At 41.5% G+C, this 21,051-nt stretch overlaps 1 protein-coding gene across 1 annotated transcript in view; it reads right to left on the bottom strand.

Moving 5' to 3' along the window:
• Positions 1-4,001: 4,001 nt before the first annotated feature.
• The window catches only part of Asah1 (N-acylsphingosine amidohydrolase 1), a 34,043-nt gene continuing 16,993 nt past the window's right edge, over positions 4,002-21,051 (bottom strand). Inside the window, exons 3-14 of the mRNA XM_038325132.2 lie at positions 18,973-19,063; positions 17,969-18,055; positions 14,442-14,520; positions 12,065-12,139; positions 11,034-11,079; positions 9,918-10,062; positions 9,266-9,320; positions 9,075-9,156; positions 6,632-6,763; positions 6,426-6,549; positions 5,990-6,046; positions 4,002-5,032 (exon numbers count right to left, since the gene is read on the bottom strand). Of these exons, the coding sequence (XP_038181060.1) occupies positions 4,943-5,032; positions 5,990-6,046; positions 6,426-6,549; positions 6,632-6,763; positions 9,075-9,156; positions 9,266-9,320; positions 9,918-10,062; positions 11,034-11,079; positions 12,065-12,139; positions 14,442-14,520; positions 17,969-18,055; positions 18,973-19,063 (1,063 nt within the window). The 3' untranslated portion in view covers positions 4,002-4,942. The remainder of the gene's footprint in view (positions 5,033-5,989; positions 6,047-6,425; positions 6,550-6,631; positions 6,764-9,074; positions 9,157-9,265; positions 9,321-9,917; positions 10,063-11,033; positions 11,080-12,064; positions 12,140-14,441; positions 14,521-17,968; positions 18,056-18,972; positions 19,064-21,051) is intronic.

Genomic DNA, 21,051 nt, shown 5'->3' with positions numbered 1-21,051 from the left:
TGAAATAGCACACCCCCTACATATTAAGTAATAGTATTTATAAGACATGCTGAGGTAAACTGGAGGGGACATAGTGAAAAATTCCATTCTATTTCCTTTAAGTTATGAAATACATACAAAAAGTATCAAGGAAAGTTACATATCAAATATTCAAAGGTATAGAATTTCTTAACATTTTATCAGCATATATTATGTCTGAAATTGCAAATCAATTCTTGACCAAGTCTTATTGACACTTAGTTTATTTTGTTTTTGAGACTAGTTCTCAACATAGCTCAGGCTAGCCTCAAACTAAGCAATTTAGCTGAAGATGCCTTTGAACTCCTGACCCTCCCAAGTACTGGGATTACAGATGTGCTATCAAGCCTGGCCTTAACATTTTAGGTACTGTATCCATTTAGAAGCATAATCCTGTGGCAATATTTAAAATTATTTTTAATGTGTGTACACCATAACACACATGTGGAAGTCAGAGGACAACTTGATAGAGTTGCTCTCTTCCTCTACCACATGGGTACTAAGGACTGAGCTAAAGTCATCAGGCCTTTAAACCATTCAACCATCTCTTGTTGGGGAGTAATTTTTCTTTAACAGCCTTTATCTTGTGATACCAGAGGTTGAATCCAGGGCCTCACACATGCTAGACAAATGCTTTACCTCTGAGCTACTCCCAAACTATGTGATAAATTTAAGGCAATATTGTACAATCATTCAACAATTTTTCAAAAGCAAAAATTACATGTGAAAAATCAATGGCTATTTTATTGGTAAAACATTTAAATTCTTATTGGTTACTAATAAATAGTTGTTCCCTACTGCAGATGCATTTTGGGTATAATCAGGGCCACCAGATTGGATGCTTCCATGTCAGCTGCAAAGGTTCTAGTTGTGTTCTGGAGCCAAATCTATCAGAATCCAATACCTCTGCACCTCCCACTCACCTCTCTAAAGTGTTGTGTGCTGGGCTGCATGGTACCTGGAACCTAAATTCTTCTAGATGCTTCACTGGACTCTTGTCACTTGTATAGTGATGACATCTGCAGAAAGCTAGGTCCTCAGATACCTGCTAGGTCATACTCAGCCTTTTTAAAGGAAGCAGCAGCTTCCAGATGTCACCACCATCAGTAAGAAAGAACCAGGACCACCAAGGCAGGTTGAAGTTCTCAGACACAAAGGTATAGTTGAAAGCTAGATAGACGTGTTTATGTAGAGATCCACTATGCAAAACTCAGTTGGTTCAGGCCCCTTGAGTCAACAGGGCAAGTGATTTACATCAATTTACTTCATGTCTTGTATGCCACTCCTTCCCCAGTCTGCTGATACCCTGAGGAATTGTAATATACAGCATTCACTTTGCCCTAGCTTCAAAGAAGCCTGGAAGGTAGCAGCTGTCCCAAGGGCTTACATGCCCAGCTGCTCTTTTTAAAAAGCTCAGTGATTAGTATCTCAAGGAATACCTATAGCACAAGTGCAACATGAGGTTACAAGAACCATGAATGATCTAGATCTTACCCTGCTTGCAAGCTCAAGCATCTAGCCTACCACACAGCCAAATGGTTGATGGTACTTCTGGCCAAAGTTAAGGACCTCTGTGTGTTGGCATCTGTTCCACTTGCCTTACTCCCAAGTCCACCAAGGATGTAATGGGTAGGCCAAGTGGATGCTGTACTTCACATGACCTGTATCATAACTGTGGCATCATCTCATGCTTAGGAAACTATTGGGAATACATGAAGAGCTATTCTAGTGAGCTTGACCAACTTTTGCCCTGTGGAGAGACAAGAATCTTTATTATTCAAAGCAAATCCTTCCAGAGTCTGATGTAAACTTTCACATGGTATGTAGAAATTTACATGGAAAATTGCCCAAGCAAACCAGTCTGCCTTGTGACAACCAGCTAGGAAACCCTGCTTTCCCAGTCCAAGAGGGAGAGCATCCCCAAAGGCTGACAAGTTGCTGTGTTGATGGCTCAGGGCCAGCCACACCGCCGTGGCTTGCTGGCAGAGCTAGTGCATACTATGAGAATGTAGGACCTGCTCGCCACCTCCAACGCCCACGGTTCTTAGATGGTGAATGTAAGTAAATTTACATCAACTAAGGACTCACGTACTCTGACTACAGTAGCAAGTGCCTGAGCTTTGCAATCAGACCGGAAACCCAAACTTGGTTTTTTTAATGTAGTGCTGTGTCAGTCACAGAAAGACTGAGTCTTTAATTCTAAATCCCCAAGATTAATTAAGCACATCTGAGACTGTAGAAGTGAAAATCATGTGTTCTCAGAGACAACACAAACAACAGTTTCTGATCTCAGGTTTCTGATCCCTATGGAAGCTGAAATGTTTTACAAAGAAACAGCAGATGACAGAGCCAATGTGGCTGGTGGCTTTGGACACAGAAGCTCAAGCGGAAGCCTCCCACGGCAGGCCTGTTTGTTGTGTTACTGTAGTTATGAAATATAGTGTCATGCTAAAAGTCCAAGAGTTGGACACCTCTGGCTCCAATCCCAGCTGCTCTCCCTCCTGTTAGTGTAACTGAGCAACTCAGCCTTCCTTTTCTCACTGTCAAGTAGGACTTCAAGCATAACGGGTTTGTTGAGAAAGCAAGCTGCTGCATGCAGAGCTGTTCTCTGTTACAGAGCCCGAGACACAGAGTTCTGCGGACGCGGTACCTGTCACCACGGTGAGCTATTCTAGAGCTCTGATTTTTAAGAAAATATTATTTGTATGTGTTTGCTTGTACATATGTATGTATGTGCACTATATGAGAAACTTACTCATAGGGGCCAGAAGAGGCTGTTGGATCTCCTAAAACTGGAGTTACAGACAGTTGTAAGCCACCATTTGGGTGCTGGTCCTAAACCCGAATCCTCTGCAAGAGCTCTTAATCATTACACTGTCTCTCCAGACTCTTACTTTAACAATTTTTTTTTTTTTTTTTTGGTGGTATTGGGGATTAAACCTAGGGCCGGATGCATACTAGTTAAGTGTGGGACCCCATTTCAAATCAAAATTCCTAAACCCAGTTTGATGGCTCATGCCTGAGTCACAGCACTGTGGACTGAAGCAGGAGGATCACAATTTTGAGGCTAGCCAGGGCTCTAAGACTTTGCTTTAAAACAAAAAACAAATGAACAACAACAAAAAAGTCATATTCCTAAATATTAAGCAGGTAGGTTACTTTCTATGCTTTGGGTCCAGCCTGAGTCTTACTAGCCCTGACCATTCATCAGGGGAAACGACTGTCAACATGGCTAATACCCTCCCAGCCATCACCTTCTGGTCTAGCTATATAATTATGTGTAAACACCTGTATAAACAAGCTTAAACTATATACACTGTCTAAAAGCTGCTTCACCACTAAACAATGCTACTAAAATTTTAATGCCAGTTATTCCAAGTCATTGACTTACTCCTAAGCAGTCTGTAGCAATCAGAAGAATGTCACATATTATAATCGTTCTATCAAGGCCTACTGTATATCACGGATTGGTTTTTATCTCATTCTTATGAAAGGGTCAAAATTGGAATCTCTTTTTTCCATTAATTGAATATTACTCTATTTTTATGATTTTGGTTCTTAGAGACTGCCCCATGTATCCCAGGCTGGTCTTCGACTTCTAATTATTCTACTGGCACCTCTCAACCTCAGATTCCATGTGACTACCATGTACCACTGTGACTACCTTAGAATCTTACTGTAATACAAATCCTCTTGTGATTTCCTGTTCCTTCTCTATAACCATCTTGGAGACTCTGGCATCATAGAAGCACCCGTGTGCAGTCTTGGGGGGAAAAGTTGCCTTCACATACCTGCAAACTGGGTCGGCACTACTAGGTTAAGAGGTAAGTATTAGTCATGACAGATTGTGACCATTTAAGTCATATGTTTAGTAACCTACTTGCATAACCCTTGTTGTTTAATCTAGATATTATGCTCAGCTTGTATCTCTTGATAATGACCCCCACCCTCAAAGCCACACAGGCACACACCCAGCCAGCATGCACGAGTGCTGGCATGACCGCCAGTGACTGTTTATTGGGCATCCTGGGAAAACAAGATTGTACAAAATTAAATGGGTACAGTCTGGCGCAAACAGCACACATTTCACTGTCAATTGTGAAAGTTAGGTGAACAAGTTCTGTTAGCATTTTTCATAGTTTGATTTCTGAAAAATCTTGTTAATAACTATACTGTATGAAAAGTTAAAAAATATGTTGATTAGAATGAAATGAAACAAAATTATTAAATGGATCATACATACAGCAATAATGAGCTTGCTGAGTTTTTGAACTCATGTTTTTGAGCTAGAAACTTCCTGGGGTTACTGGAAGGTAGAATAATTAGGAAAAAGAAAACAATTTTATTCTCTAAAAAAATACTGTTTATATAATGATTATTTTGTAACCTTCCCAAATACTATTTTCAGAGTCAAAGGTATATTATCCATTAAAATAATGTTGTCTATCTCAGAAACCCCAGGCAAGCATAGTGAAATCACATTGCTGTCACTAACCGCAAAGGTGAATGACACGCTGATTCTAGTAGAGGACCAGGAGAAAAATACTGGTATACAGAAAAACATAAATATGCAGAGCAAAAAGGAAAGATGAACAAATGTCTACATCAGTCACACGGCACTGGGTTTAACACCAGCAAAGGACCTTGATCTGTCCACAGAGGTCAGGTCACCCTTCCCCAGTGTCCAAGTGAAATGAACTGGCCAATTCCACACAGCGTGCATCCCTAAAGAACTGCCCCGTAAATGGGAGTGATGATGATGATGACAACAGGCGAACCACAGACACAGTCTGTAAACTGCAGACACGCTGAGGACATCTCATGATGAAAGACAACAGGCCCCGAGTCTCAGTCTGTAGAAGGAGATGAGCCGTGCCAGAGAACACATCTTCAGGTCTCAGTATGTCCAGTAGGCCACGTGTGCTCACCAGCCTATACAAGGGTCTGGGCAATCCCGGAGGAAACTTTCAAATTGACCTTTGGTAACATCAATCAAGGTTGTGAATACAGTCAGCTGAAAAGAAAAGGTTATTTTCATTTTAATGATATTTTCAAGTCTAGATCTCTTACACATATTAGTACTTGTGTCCACCAAAGAATTTCCGCTATAGTGCTATTTAATAGTAATCAACAAACACTTCAAGATTCAGTTGTCCCTCTCCAGTGTATAACTAGCGCACATACAAAGCCCGAGGATATTGGCTATGCTTCTCCTCAATGCAGTTCCACTACAGAAAGGAAACTGTAGGCACACGGCCGAGTACAGAGTACACCCATACTCCTGGGGTCATGCAGACCATGTAATGCACCCCACCGTGATGCCACATGGGGATACTGTTCAAGGGACAAAAGAAAGGTGGCAGCTTGACTGAGAAGAATCAAGGAGACCATTTCCTGCTTAGTTCCAAATGCTAAAGGGAAGGACTTCCTTCTGGCAGAGGTAATGCAGGCTGTTTATTTTAGGGAAACTCAGACAAGAACAAACAAACAAAAAAAAAAAAGGGATAGTCGGGGGCAATTTATCCAGAATGTATCTCTGTACAAAAAACTGGCCATAAGGGCTGGTTAGGTTTCTCGGTTACAGTGGGGGAGGGGAAGGAGCACTAAAGTTGAAACAAGTGAGCAACACCCTTACTGCATTCCTAAAGTTGTGGTTTCCGGCATACAAAAAGAGTTTTGAAAAAATCAAACGTTAAAGCTGAGTGGGGTGGCGCCTGTCTGAAATCCCAAAACTCAGAGGGCTAAGGCAGAAAGGACTGTGCACAACTGAGGCCAGCCTGGCCTAAAAACGGAGTTCTGGGCCTGCCTGGGACAGAGAGACAGTGTCTTGAAAAATGAATCAATGAATGAATAAATAATAAACCTGAAGTTGGACATAACTAATATGTTCAAAATGAGCTAAGGTAACAGAGAAAAACAAAACATAAGACAACATTCTTCCCCTGAAAGCAGTGCGTATGTGTGTAAATACCTTGTTGAGGACAGGTTTCGTTGATAGGACATCATACATGGTTGCAAACGAGAGATTCTAAGACACAGAAACAATCGTGTTCAGTAGATGAATTATGGACCTTCAGTTGTATTTACCCATACAGCTAGGCCATCAAAAACTAAAATACTTTTCAGTCTTCCTAAGGCACCTCCGGTGGAGTCACTGCTAGAAACAAAGGTGACGGTTCTCATGTGCCGCTTCTCTCTCCTCCTTCTCCCCTTTTGAAATTTATCATTTCAAAATTTGTTATTTAACTTTACAGAATGGTATCTGGCATTAGTGCAAGGAAGGAGAATCCTTAAGTCCATGCGGACACAGTAGTAGGTTTACTCCAAGTCAAAGAAAACCACCAGAGCTAAGATCATCCATCCACCACGGGGGCAGTGTCTTTCTGTATGTGACATCGCAAATGTACCTTCTGTGTCGTACGATTTAGACACATCTTGGCAGGTGTTCTGCGGTCATCAAGGAACAAGGTGTTTTTCCACCGGTCATAATTGGTTTGGACCACATACCATCTGCCATGCTTCGGATCGAGCCTAGATAAAAAAGAGAGAGCTTCCTCTCAGGCTTCATGTTCACCTGGGCTCTTAGCTATTTTGTTTTATCAAATGCACTCACTCATATACATCCAAAGACTCTCTTCTTTCTCGTGTAATCACACAGCCTTCCCCAGACCGGTTGCCTCCCAGGATAAAATATGCTGGGGCCATTATCTTGGTCTTGATCAGTGTATTCTTGGCTTCTTCATAACTATATAGAAACGTTTTTAAAAGTAAGCAGTTTTAGTTGATTTTGAATGATGTGCTTTAGTCGTAGAAACTAAAGAGAAACAGGTATGGGAGGCCCCTTAATAGAGTTACTTAACTGAATGTGGACACACACAGTTGGCAACAGTTAAAGCTTTCTGAATGAGCAAGGACCGAACATTAGTTCTAAATCACATAAATGTGAACTAAGTCTGAGGTGTTCCTGGAAGTGCTCTCCCGAGTTGCAGGTACAACTTCCCTGCAGCCCTGGTTCTGTGTGATTCGCACTGCTCTGGCTATCACACCATGCAAGGCCAATGGGTGCTGCCTCAAACACCTCGCTCACACTCAAGGCAGCAGCGGGAACTAACACCCCGTTACAAACAGAAGTATTTTACTATGCATCCTAGGTTTTCTGTTCATACAGAAACACTGGTTTCATTATGGAAACAAAACCTTTCAATAACTTTCTGCTATTATTCCTCAGTTGAAAGTATAAAACTAGTTTATGTTTGGGTTGAATTGGGTTAGAATGTTTAACTTTAAAAAAATTATCATATGTAAATGTGTGTGTACCTGACTGTGTAAGCCACATGTGCAACAGCAGTAAACGAGAGCATCAGAGCCCATGGAACGGAGCTGCAAGTGCTTGTGAGTGGGAGCGAAAGCGACTCCTGCAAGAACAGCAAGTTCTCTCAGCCACTGAGCCACTGCTTCAGACTAGAACACCTAACTTTAAAACTTATTCTGACTTGCTGATGACTTTCATAAAAACACTGGGAAATGACATTCGGTTTAGGATTATGACAGAAATGCCAAAATGCCCCTAAATCTATTTCTGCCATTTTATACTATGTCAAGAGGCGTTCTGAATGTTGACAGACAGCTCTGAAAAAATGAAGATGATTTACATGCTGTGGGAGCAAACACTCAGTCGGGATTTAATTCTTCATATAGACAGATGCATCCCATGTCGTTAGTATGCACATTTGCTTTTGTCTTTAATGAATGGTAAGATCTGATGTATACCAAAGAACTGTTTTAAAGTAAATTTATTTACAATAAATGTTTGATCTGTATACATGTTTTATATACCTATATCCTTGGCATCAAATAAAGCACTTTTAGACAAAAAAGAAGCTGACTGGGAAAGGTGAGGAAGCCTCTGGTGAGGGAATGTGCTGTGAGGAACGGTAGTGAGCAATAATACCGGGAGGATCACTGATCTGTATGTGGGGATTTTAGGAGGACCCCTAGTCCGAAGGGATCTCAAGAGTCATCCTCTAGCCTTTCTGCCTATGTCTTCTATTCAACAAAAGAAAGGGAGTATAATGACAGTGCTGGGGAGGCCCCTGACAACGTGCACAAAACTCTGGTTTTGCTCACAGCCCCATGTAAACTGGGCATCGTGGTGTACCTGTTAATCCTAGCACCTAGAAAGTAGAGGCCAGAGGATCAGGAGTTCAAGGTCATCTTGAGACCTACATAGTGAGCTTGAGACCAGTTCAAATTATATTATATTCTGTCTCAAGAAAACAACAAAAGCACACCCAAAAATGTGACAATACTTGGGGAACAGGAAGTAAGTTTGAAAGGGAGGACTATTAAGAACTGGAGTGAATAATCAAAGAAGACAACCAACTTGTAGTTCCTGTGAAGTGTTTAAAAAGTAAGGTCGAGGGCTGGAGAGATGGCTCAGAGGTTAAGAGCACTGGCTGCTCTTCCAGAGGTCCTGAGTTCAATTCCCAGCAACCACATGGTGGCTCACAGCCATCTGTAATGAGATCTGGTGTCCTCTTCTGGCATGCAAGCATACATGGAAGGAATGTTGTATACATAATAAATAAATAAATCTTTAAAAAAAGTAAGGTCGATGCTCATTTTGTCCAAGTCATGTGGATACAGTATGTGCTAAAGACAATTTGGTATTATTTCAGCACTACAACAGACTATAATGTCTAGGTTAATATGTATTAAAATTTGTATGTTTTTCCTGTGGCAAGAAACTGAATGTATTACCATTTATATAAAGATTTTGCTATATAGCATTTCCTATGCACATGATATGATTTTTTTTATATAACAAAAACTTACATATCTTTCCTAGTGTCAATATCTCTAATACTGATACTAATAATCCAATTCATTGCTTTGCTATGACAGCACAGAACACACAGAAAACAGGAATGATTCCATGTGAACACCAAAAAATCACTTAAGAAATACAATGTTTCCAATGGATGGGAAGCTGAGTCTTGGTAAATGTTTCTGTATTTAACAGAGATATTTGATGATAAAGCAATAAATCACTTCACCTTGTACTATTTTCCAGAACTGATCTCGTGATAAACCCGACCCATTCGGCATCTTTCTTTCCCAAAATCCATTCTAGGATACCTGGAAGAGATGAGATGCCGACAGCGTCAGAGGACCGAGAAGAGGTCAGATTACTGCCCTCCCTCACGAAGACCGAGATTCCTGGTGCATCTCCAGACATTTTACTCACCCAGATAACCGCCATTTAAACTGAAACGTTCATTTAGTGTAAGACTAAACAGTCCCTGAGAAAAAGACAAAACAATGCGGTCAGAAATTCATCCAGGACAGTGGTATAGAAAGACCTGAACTGGGTACTGGAAGACGGCGAGAGGAATCAAAACCACAGTAACACGAGAAAGACGACATTTTTGCATGCAATGTGTAAGATGAGCTGGGTGGGAAATTACTGTAAGACATGAAGAGCAAAGAGCCCAGGCCTTGACCTCATCGTGACGTGCCTAAGTGAACAGGACACCTAGGCCTTGACCTCCACTTTTACTTTTGAGGCTCTGCCAGCCATGTGATTCAACAGTCACAAAAACCATTTCCTTTGTGGTGTGGGGTCTCATGCTGACTAAAGTGGTAAGGACGGAATAAAACAGGGCTCCAGATTCTTTTTGCATGTCTGTCTGAGACAGGGCCTCCCTATACAGTCCTGGCTGGCCTGGAATTCATATGTAGACCAGACTGGCCCTGAACTCAGCAACACCTGCCTCCTGAGGATTGAAGGACTGTGCCACCATGCATACCTTCATATTCTTTATATATCCTCATTTTCTTAGATTCCCAGACAGTAAAACCAGGACACAAAACTACTTAGAAAGTTGCATATTTCTTACTGGTTTGAATCCTGTCAACATGCCCACATATCCAACAAAGCTTGTAGCCTTGAAAACAGTCTTATTGTTTCTCTGGAAGTCCAAATTCACTGTTAAAGGCTTTAATTCTTCTGTAATAACCCAAGTGTTATTATTTATATTCCACCTAAAAAAGACAAATGTTGGTGAATTAAAGACAGATGGAGTTGAGAGGAGGCATTACATAAGTGCTGCGTGTTTGTGCCTCGGTCTTGCTATGGAATCCAAGATGACTTCAACCTTGCAATCCTCCTGCCTCGACCTACCAAGGGCTGGAATTACAGGCCTGAGATTCCATGTCTGACTTACAGGTGCTTTATTTGCCTGCTCACTTAGAACCAACTTTAACAAGATCTTTATGAGTGTGCTATGGTTTGGATCTGTCCCTCAAAGGCTCATGTGTTCAAGGCCCAGTCCCCAATGCACCAAAGTTCAGAGGTGAGGCTTTGGGAAGTGATAGGGTTATTAATCCATTGGTGGGCTAACAATGTGAGAGATTACTGGGAGATGATACAAACTTAGGGGGTGGGTCCCACATGAAGGAAGCAGGGATGTGCACCCTTGGGGGCTCTATTTTGTCTTCAATGCATTCTTCACTTTAGGAGGTGAACAGCCTCCTCCAATACATGCTCCCACCAACACGATGCTCTGTCTTACCAGCCTTAAAAATAGAAAAGTCCATTGATCATGGACTGAGACCTCTGAACTCTGAGCCAGAATAAACTTTTCTTCATCCCTTTTCCAGGTAGTAAAACTGAGGCTCAGAAAAGTTGATTAACTCTGGCTACGTAAATAGTGAGGCCCAGATTCAAATGAAGAGCTCTAATTACAAGGCTGCTAGTTTCTCGTAAAGGTCAAGATGACAGATTCCTTTAAGCAATAAATGAAAATAAGCCCCTATGCCCTTCAAGCATGGTCCTGATTTCCGTTCACTAGGTGCAACCTCTGAGACTCAACTCCTAAGTCTGCCCAGTGTGCCTGCCTTTCCAACACTAAGGAATCCTGCCATCTTCTGCACATGAGGGGGGACTTACTTTTTATCAAGGGAATACTACAGTCAACACTTCTTATGGAGTGAAAGGATGTCAAGTTACTTACCCAAGAAATATGCCAAAATCCATATTCCTTCCATGTAGTAAATGACCTATTTGGAAGGAAGTGGGAGCAGAGACATGTATCCACAGTTAAAAGTACAGTGGATTCTTAATCACTGATGGACAGACAGATGTGACAATTTATTCATAGCTGTATAATCTAGCAATATATAATAATTAAGAGCCTGGAAACCAGAATAAGCCTTAAGTTCAAACAAGTATTACTATCACATTGGGACAGTAACATCTGCATCTGGGGACTCTGGTAAGATCAGCTATGGAAGCAAATCCTTATTGCTTGGACAACTACAGTTCTAGCAGGACATAGGTATCTTTTTTTTTTAAAAAATATTTATTTATTATGTATACAATATTCTGTCTGTGTGTATGCCTGAGGGCCAGAAGAGGGCACCAATCCCCATTACAGATGGTTGTGAGCCACCATGTGGTTGCTGGGAATTGAACTCAGGACCTTTGGAAGAGCAGGCAATGCTCTTAACCTCTGAGCCATCTCTCCAGCCCAGGACATAGGTATCTTAACCTCTTAATGTGAATTCCTTAATTGCCACTTAGAGATGAACATCTCAAGTATTAGATATAGGTCAAAAGTCAGAGTGAATGAAGGGCAAGTCACCTTGTGCCATATATATTGGGGACCAGTCAGGAAAGTGAGGCTTCCATCCACAGTGCTTGCTGACTGGGAAATTATGAGAGGATGTTTGTCCTGGGTCTCCAGAAAAACATCTGCCACTGTCTTTGGTGGTCTGAATAAGAATGGCCCCCTTAGGACCATCTATTTGGATGCTTAGTCATCGGGAAGTGGCACATGTCTGATTTAAAGTTTAATAAGCATTCCAGTTGTCTTAACGCTAATTTTCAGTGTGCTTATAAAAATCTACCAGGATATACTAACCTATATACAACATACACACAATGGGAACAGCAAGCCTCATTGGTAAATGTTCTAATTCTACTCTAAAAAAGCTTTATTTGATGCTGTGCTCTGCACTGCCACGTTCCCTTAGCAAAGATTACCTTCATGGTCTTCAGTTATTATTGATGTACACATGGTGAACAACTCATAGAAAATGTTGAATGAAATAATCTCTCCTGTTAAAAAAAGATACTGTTTTGTAAATAATCATAACAGTATAAGGAAAACATCATTCTGCTTTTAACCTAAAGGTATGTAGCATGTTTTTCTCTGTCTTGTTAAATGATAGCATGCTGAGCTTAACATGTATTTTTACCCTAATATATTTTTTCAGTTAATTTATGTTAATTCTTATTCTCTAAAGATATTTATATTTTGTAATTACTTGTGAGGGCTCTTTTTATACTAAGACTTTCTTCTCACTGTGAAGTAGTGGTGCACGCCGCTAATCCCAGCACTTGGGAGGCAGAGGCAGGCGGATCTCTCTGAGTTCAAGGCCAGCCTGGTCTACAGTTCCATGACAGCCAGGGCTGTTACACAGAGACACTCTGTCTCAAAACAACAACAACAAGACTTTTCTTCTCATGTAAATTACAAATATATATTTCCAGTATGTTATCTTTTAATATTATTTTTCAGTTAGATTTTTTTTGAGACAGTTTCACTGTATAGCCCTAGCTGTCCTAAAACTCACTCTGTAGACCAGGCTGGCTTTGAACGACCCACCTGCCTTTGCCTCCTGAGTTTTGGGATTAAAAGTGTGTGCCATCACTGCCTGACAGAATATTTTTATATTTATCTATATGTGCATTTATCCTTGTGTGCACATACAAGACATATACGTGGGTTTGCCATTGTGTGTCTAAGTTTGCCATGATGCATGTGTGGTGATGAGGAAAAAATGTGGAAGTTGGTTCTTTCCTTCCACCATGTGGATCTCAGGATCAAGCACTCAGGTTGTCTGGCTTAGCAACAAGTCCCTTTACCTGCCAATTCGTGTTACCAGCCCTTAAAAGAAATCATTTAGGGAAGCAAAAGAATATAAAAGCACTAGCCAACTTTGTTGGGAAACAGAGATTTTTTCAATCAATTCTCTTGTGAAAAATTCACTGGTTACATAAAATGGTGACTCTTTTGCTTTTAGATTAATGAGAAAAACCTTTTACAATAAATGTATAAATTGGAAACTGAAGCTAAAAACCTTCAAGAGCTGGGCAAGGCTGGACATGCCCAGAATCCCATCGCCCCTTAGGGGGGATTAGGAGGCCCCTGAAACTGAGGCCAGCATGGCTACAAATAGCAGTGAATATTGGCCTTAAAATAGAAAAACACAAAAGCAAGAAGACAGAAATTCGTTGCCCAAAATACCACTACCTAAGAATAATTTAATGAGTAATATATAAAACCTTTTCTCCCCAATTTAAAAAAAAAATGCCTTTGAGAAAACAATACTCAAACCAAAGCTGACATTAAACTATATTCAAGGATATATGAACTTCATTCCAAACATCAACAGGCTGTCACGGCGGCAGGCTGGTTATGAAGCACAGGGGAATGCAGAAGAGCAGAGAAGGGACGCGGAAGGGAGGCAGAGGTGAAGGATCACACGGCTAGAATGGACCCACTGTAAAGCTTTAGTGACTGAGACAGCCTGTGACTGACACAAGACAAAGACAATGAAACAGAAGAAAGTTCACACACAGGGCCAGACACAGAGAGTCGCCTGACTTACATCAAAGATGCCATTATGACGTGTGGAAACACAGATAATCAATTTTAGTAAATGGTGCTTCATCTATCAGAAGTATATGAAGAGACCTTGACTAGTGTTTTGCCCTTCCCCAAAATAGAGGAAAAAAGAAAGGTCAAACTGAGAGGAAGTCAGTAGCTTGCCATGGAAATGCAGTGTTAATGAGAGGAAATCAAATTTCTCATGCTGCCCTCGTCAATAAGTCTGCTCATTTTAGGAACTGTCTTGCAGAATTTACAAGGCTACAAGTACGTTTCTCTTGAACTGAACTTTGGGGTCACAGGGTAGCTAGCTATGTACTTAGTCTTGTAAATGCTGCGAGACAATTCCTAAAATGAATGGACTTATTGACAAGGGCAGCATGAGAAATTTGTGTATATATCTATTCATTAAAAACATAGGCAAGAATGTGTGCACACATACAATAATAGCCCCATTGTTAATATGCAGAATCTGTAAACAACAACCTGCACGGATGGGCTTAAGAAAGAACAGCAATTCAAATGTTCAGTTTTATTTTTAACAAGGTGAAGGCAGAGCAGGGTTATTGTCTGTGAAGGGACAGATGACACATTTTGACAGACTGGAGTTCCTTCACCTTTTATGAGTAATCCTTCAGCAAGCTGTTTAAACCCCGGATTTGTGCATTTCATTGCTATACTACATCAGACTTCAAATATGTCTCAGTGTTTTATCAAATGTTTCAAACATTGCAAGGTAAACTTTACCTAAAGGAATTCCAGTAACATCTGCAATTCCCTTCATTTCATCTTCAAAAGGGTCAGGAATCTTGCCCAGTAGGCCAGGCTGAAAAGAAAGAAATTAATGACCACTGAAGTTAAACCCAGGCTTTGTGATCTGGCTGTCTGCCTACAACTCCTACATTCTGTCACCGCAACAGGTGGTATGTTATCTGTAAAGCATCCTACATCATGTATTTCTAAAAGATTACATCTCATGCTCGGGGTTGGACTCCCATGGAAACCTGTGATTCTGTTTTCCTATTGCTCTTTGGGCCGGCTCCCAGAGAGAAGGGAACTGGAATCATCTTACCTGCGTGACTTAAAGTGACCCTCTATCTAGACCAACATAATGAGCAAAGTTCCGCTCATGCACTCTTAGGTGACAGGCAACACACAACAACAAGCACAGTATTCTACAACTTCACAAAACTGTTTCTCAGGGTTAGTGGCTGCTCCTGACCTAAGCTGCATCAGTTGCATTTAATTATTAGCAAACAACAGATAAACAATTCAATGATGGACATTGTATCTTATTCTCAACCTCAGCTAAAAACAATACAGAGAGCACAATTATTTCCTCCAGCAGAGACAGTGTGTTTAAAGTTCACAAGCTCTGTATTTACTCTGTTTTTACATTTGCTTATTTATTTTGTGTACGGGGGTGTGTACAGACATGCCACAAGGCTGTGTGGAGGTCAAAGGACAACTTGCAGGTGTTGGTTTGCTCCTTCAATTATGGAGTTCTGGTGGTGGAACTCAGGTCCTGGGGCTTGGCCACCTCACTGCCCCAACATCTGCATGAGGTGACCTAACTAAGCATATTATGTGTTTTCCTGTGAATTCAAGGCACTGCGAGTGAACTGTTCCAGCCAATTTAACAATACGACTGTAGTTGGTTTATTCTTTTGGGGAGCCCAGCACCAGCTCTCACCAAAATCACATGGTGTCTTTCTTTCTTATAAATGTCCAGCCTTAGCTAGGCTTGCTTCTAGCCAGTTTTTCTTACCTTATATTAGCCCTTCTATCTTTTGCCTGTGGGCTTTTACCTTTCTCTATTTCTGTATACTTTTCTTTACTTCTTACTCCATGGCTTGCTGTGTAGCTGGGTAGTTGGCCCCCGATGTTCTCCAACTTGTCTTATACCTCCTTAATCCTCTCTTCCCAGATTTCTCCTATTTATTCTCTCTGTCTGCCAGCCCCACTTACCCTTTTTTCTGCCTTGCTTTTGGCTGTTCAGCTGACCAATCAGGTATTTTGGACAGGCAAAGTATCACAGTGTCACAGAGATAAACAAATGCAACATAAAGAATGCAATACATCTTTGCATCATTAGCAAACAAAGATTCCACAGCATAAACGAATGTAACACATCTTAGATAATATCCCACAACACAGGACTTAAACACGTGTTAAGCATGATACTTTACTTAGAGTGATATGGCATTTAGTCCTAACAGCCACCATATGGAACATGTATTATTAGTAAATATTATCCTTCCAAATCAGAAAACAAAAGTTTCACAGCCTTAAAATGCAGTAACACCGGGCTCCATACCACAGCATCAACAACTGCAATGCCTGCCTCCCTACTGCCGTTGAGAACAGGGGTGGGATTCAGGTACTGGGACAGGTGAGGGACTCGGTCCCCTTTTGCTTCTACCACTGTTATTCAGGGTCCACCCAGTAGATTAACCACATGATAACTTTGGTAAAGAGGTGAGAACGTAAACATGACTAAACAGGCTTGCTGGGTGGCAAGTGCAATAGTCACATGGAAAGAGGAAGTGCTTGGTCATCCAGTCCCTAGGGAGTTCTGTCCTGGGGGAGATGGCAATGTCTTGTGAAAGTCTGGTTGTTACAACTGAAGAAGAGAGCAGTGGGTAGCCGGGTATGGTGGCTCACACCTTTAATCCTAGTACCAGGGAACAGAAACAGGTGGATCTCTGTGAGTTTAAGGTCAGTCTGGTCTACGCAGTGAGTTCCAGGCTGGCCAGAGATAGTGAGACCCTGTCTCAAACAAGAGCAAAGAAAGCAGTGGGCAGCGGCCAGACTTGCAACTTAATACCCTAAAATATCCAGGCCAGCCCCCATGGTAAACAGTATGTGACCTTAAAGTCATTAGTTCCCCAAATAGGCTCTAGAGTCTTCCAGCCTCTTCTTGACCTGCACTTTGCAGCAGCATTCAAAAGATGATGAGAACACCTTGGAGGTTTAGAGGACAAGTCCCTAGATGATGGGGACAACTTGGGGGGGTTGGAGGACCAGTCCCTAGATGATAGGAACACCTCATTTGAGGGCCAGTCCCTAGATGATGAGTATACCTTGGGGGCTTGGGGGGCCAGTCCCTAGATGATGAAGTCACCTTGTAGACTTGGGGGGGGGGGGGTCACAGATACCATTGGACTGCATAGAATGAACATGCCATTTTATCTTATTTAGCAAAATCGCTGAGTTTTTTTTTTTTTTAGTTACTTATAGAAACTGCTTTTAAAACATGAACTTTTTCTTTCTAGTTCTGGGATTAAACCCAGGACGTCCAACACGCTAAACATGGTGCTCTACCACGGAGCTATACTCCTGGAGGGGCGGAGGGGAGAGGACAACTAGGTTTTCAGTTTTAGGTGCCTGGATACCTAACTACAAAAACAAGAAACCCCATATTCCTGATGAAACCTGTGTATGTTCCCATTGCTTTGTACAAATTAAGGAGCAGTTAACTACTAAAACCTACATGCTTTGTACCCTGTGACTCTGGTAGTCCAACCCCCTAGAAATGAAGGTTCTCAAGTTTGAAAGTTGCGGCACTGGCACATGTGAGGTCCAGAGTTCGAACCCCGGGTCCGTGTGATTCTGTCACAGAACAGTTCTGTGTCCCGTGTTTGTGTGTGTCTGTGTGCTGTGTGTGTGAACGTTCCCACACTGTCTTGTGGGGAAAAAAAGTACAAGTTTTACAGTGCTTAAGAATAAATGTAAAGATTCCCAACATTCTTGAGAAAAGGTCAATGAATTGTTTCTTCTTTAAACAAATCTCATGCACATTTTTTTTTATTGGAAAGAGATTCTTTTTTCATACATTATATCCTGACTATAGTTTCCCTTTCCTCGACTCCTCCCAGTTCCTCCCCACTCCCATCTCCTCCAGGTCCATCCCCTTTCTGTCTCTCATTAGAAACAAACAGGCTTCTAAGAGATAACAACCAAAGATGATAAAAGAAAATATAGTAAGACAAAGCAAATACTACCATATCAAAGTCGGACACAACAGCCCAGCAGGAGGAAGAGCCCCAAGAGCAGGCACAAGAGTCAGAGCCCCACTCATTCTTACAGTCAGGAGTCCTATGAAAATACTAAAACTGTTAGCTATAAAATATACAAAGGGACCTGGTGTAGACCCATGTAGGCCCTGGTTTTGCTACTTCAATCTCCTTGCACCCCAGCACAACTTTTTAAAATCTCTATGTATGAGTGTTCATAAGTGTGTCCTTTAACTTAACTGAGGAAATATTTCTTACCAACTTTTGGTCCACCATCTGCATGATTTTTCCACTTGGCACAAATGCATTTACTAAATTCTTGATGGAATTCACTATAGTCCTCACCTGGAAAAATAAATAAAACACGAAAAACACAAAGAAGCATTGAGATTTAAGATGAATACTGGCATCATGAAAACAAATGTAGACCTTCTGACTTATTCAAAATAGATAACAAGCTGGGCAATGGTGGCACACTCCTTCATCCCCAGCACTTGGGAGGCAGAGGCAGACGGATTTCTCTGAGTTCCAGGCCAGCCTGGTCTATAAGTTCCTGGGCAACCAGAACTGTTACACAGAGAAACCATGTCATCAAAAACAAAAAAGAAACAAAGATAGCAAAACAGTTCAATTTGAAAGTGTTTTCAGTGAATACACGTAAACAGTTTTCTCTTTAAAGTAGCATTGCTTCTTAGCCATTTAGAGGGAGGGAGATAGTACTAAGGGCAGGAGAAACAAATTCTATGCCTCCAAAGCACAAAAAGCTACAGGGAAATGTGCATTTTTCTCTATCAATTACTGTACATGGTAGAAGAATATCAAAAATATACCTTTAAACTTACTTATATTTATTCATGTTTTTGAACATTAGCATTTATGTACGTGTACCACATACGTGCCTGGTACCCAGCAAGGCCAAGAGGGCATCAAAGGCCCTTGAACTAGAGTTACAGGTGACTGTGAACCCACGCTATGATGCTGTGAACTGATCCCTGGTACCCTTAAGTGCTCTCAATTGATCAGCCATTTTTCTAGCCCCTTCGTAGTATTTTTGAGACAGGGTCTCACTATAGCCAAGACGGCCTTGGAACTCATTATGTGGACCAGGCTGACCTCTATCCTCCTAACACCTGTCCTGCCGCATTCCCCAACTGCTTGGATTATGGGTGTGGGCTTCCATAACCAACTTATAAAGTACTTCTTAAAAAGCAGAACTATAGCCTATGAAGTCAGAACAAGAAGAGTTAAGACTTATAACATACCATTGGTGCCTTTTCAGTCACTAACTCATGCCATCTTTTGTAGGGCGGCAAATCAAGATTTATGGTGTACCACGGAACTGGTCCTCTATAGCTGCAATGAGAGGGCACCATCTTGAAACGCGGGAACTGACTTTCAGGAGGAGGGTTACAGAGCTGAAAGGATGGACTAGATATGTATCCACAGCAACAGTACAGAAGTTGGTTACTCAAGCAAGGTCTGTAAAGGAAGGTTCAGTTTGCACCCGATGCCTCAGCCCTCTTTTGCACATACAATATGAAGCACTCAGAAATCATAGAATAGAATTACATATTATGAGCCAGTCATAGTAATCCCAGTACTCAGGATGCTACATTGTGAGCCCTGGCTCAAAGAATAAATCATACAAATATACAATTATACCTGCTAGGTAGAAGGTTAATATGACCTGGCAGTACGTGAATCAATTGTGGCTCAAGAGCTACAACTTAAAATACTGCTGACAGAAAATACCTACTTTTGTTTCTTCCCTAAAGAGTCATAACAATCTAGTCTAGTTCTGGGCCACTAGACCCTTCTAGACACTAGGACCCTTCACCACATGGCTTTCTAGTGTCAGTCAGTCTAACACTATTGCCCAATCTTTGTCTCCTGTGACAGCTTCAGTGAGGCCACCTTGTAAGCCCACAGTGGCAACAAATACATGCTTTCATGACTGACTCTTTGATTCTCTGTATGCCTGTGGACCCTCTTACCTGCCTGCAGCAAGTCCAAGCCCACGCACTATTCTGCCACATACATTCTCAGTTTTCGACTCTTACACATGGCAATCTCTGCCATGAGGATATAGTGAGGCCCACCCCCTATTAATGGAGCTGGGCCATGTTTCTGGTGGACAAACTCTACAATTACTTCCACCGCTACAGCAACTTCATTTTCTTGCCCCCTTGGGCAGCAGGGATTGAGACAAGGTCTCACATAGCCCAGGCTGGCCTTCATCTTGCTAAGTAGTTAAGGATGACCTTGAATTCAGGAACCTCCAATCCTTCTGGCTCCACCCACCAAGGGCTGGGATCAAGGCAGGTGCCACCACACTTGCTCTTCTCTAGTAATTTTAAACAAATTGAAATAGCTTTCAAGGGTGTAGCATTCAACGATTTATCAGATTAAAACTAAACCTAAAAGCATCCATAGCTTGAGCCACGTATTACTTTAAGAAAAGGGTAGGGTACATAGTGATGTGTGTTGCAATGCTACCAGGCTCTTAACAGATCATCTAGCCTTATATTTATAGACAGACATAGTTTATTTCCTGAAAGTCATTTACTGGGCCTCTGAATATCTGGTCCTCTAAATGATGTTGCTGAGCTTGGGACCCAGGTACATGTGTAAGCTATTATGAAACTGTTAGCCGGTACCTATTCATGTTGTGATGCAGATCCGGAGAGAAGTGTACTCAATTTTGGTATATCGTAATGAGTTAATTGTAGTTTTGTTTAAATGTATATTTATTGTATGTACATTTATCACATGTATATAAAATATATAATTAATTTGTTGTTCTTTTCAAGTTCCTTGGTTCCTTAAAAACTGAACCTACATCAATACTGTATACTTATATCTTTGGGGGGAAACCCTTCCATTACAACAATTCTAATTCTCCTCCCCCTCTTTTAACTACCATGCTACATTGTGTTTCATGGTTAAGTAATCTGTTAGCCCAGTTGTGGGCTAATGGGACTAAACCTTTCCTTCCTCCAAGCTGGGCGTCTGGATTTCCATGTCTAGATGCGGTAACTATGTATTGCGCTCCTGGAGCTATGCACGTTGGTGGCGGTGTTCTACCTGTGAGTGTCAACCAGCTCCTCCCTTCTCAGCAGCCACCAGAGCCAGCTTATCCCTAGTATCTTCCATAACCTCCCGAGTCTTCTTCAGTTGAGTATCGGACGGACCCAAGCGCTTGACAGAGGAAATGGAGAGGAAAGAAGCTCACTGTCAGAGGGGATTGGCATTTTGTGGGAAGTGAGAGACCTGAGAAACCCCGATAATAAAACCTCCACTCGTCAGAGTTCTTAGAGAACTGGTTAAGCTGATCAAGAAAA

Source organism: Arvicola amphibius, chromosome 4 (assembly GCF_903992535.2).
Source record: "Arvicola amphibius chromosome 4, mArvAmp1.2, whole genome shotgun sequence".
NCBI lineage: Eukaryota > Metazoa > Chordata > Mammalia > Rodentia > Cricetidae > Arvicola > Arvicola amphibius.
The sequence above is the reverse complement of the archived record's forward strand: the minus strand, read 5'-3'. Positions and strand labels throughout refer to the sequence as shown.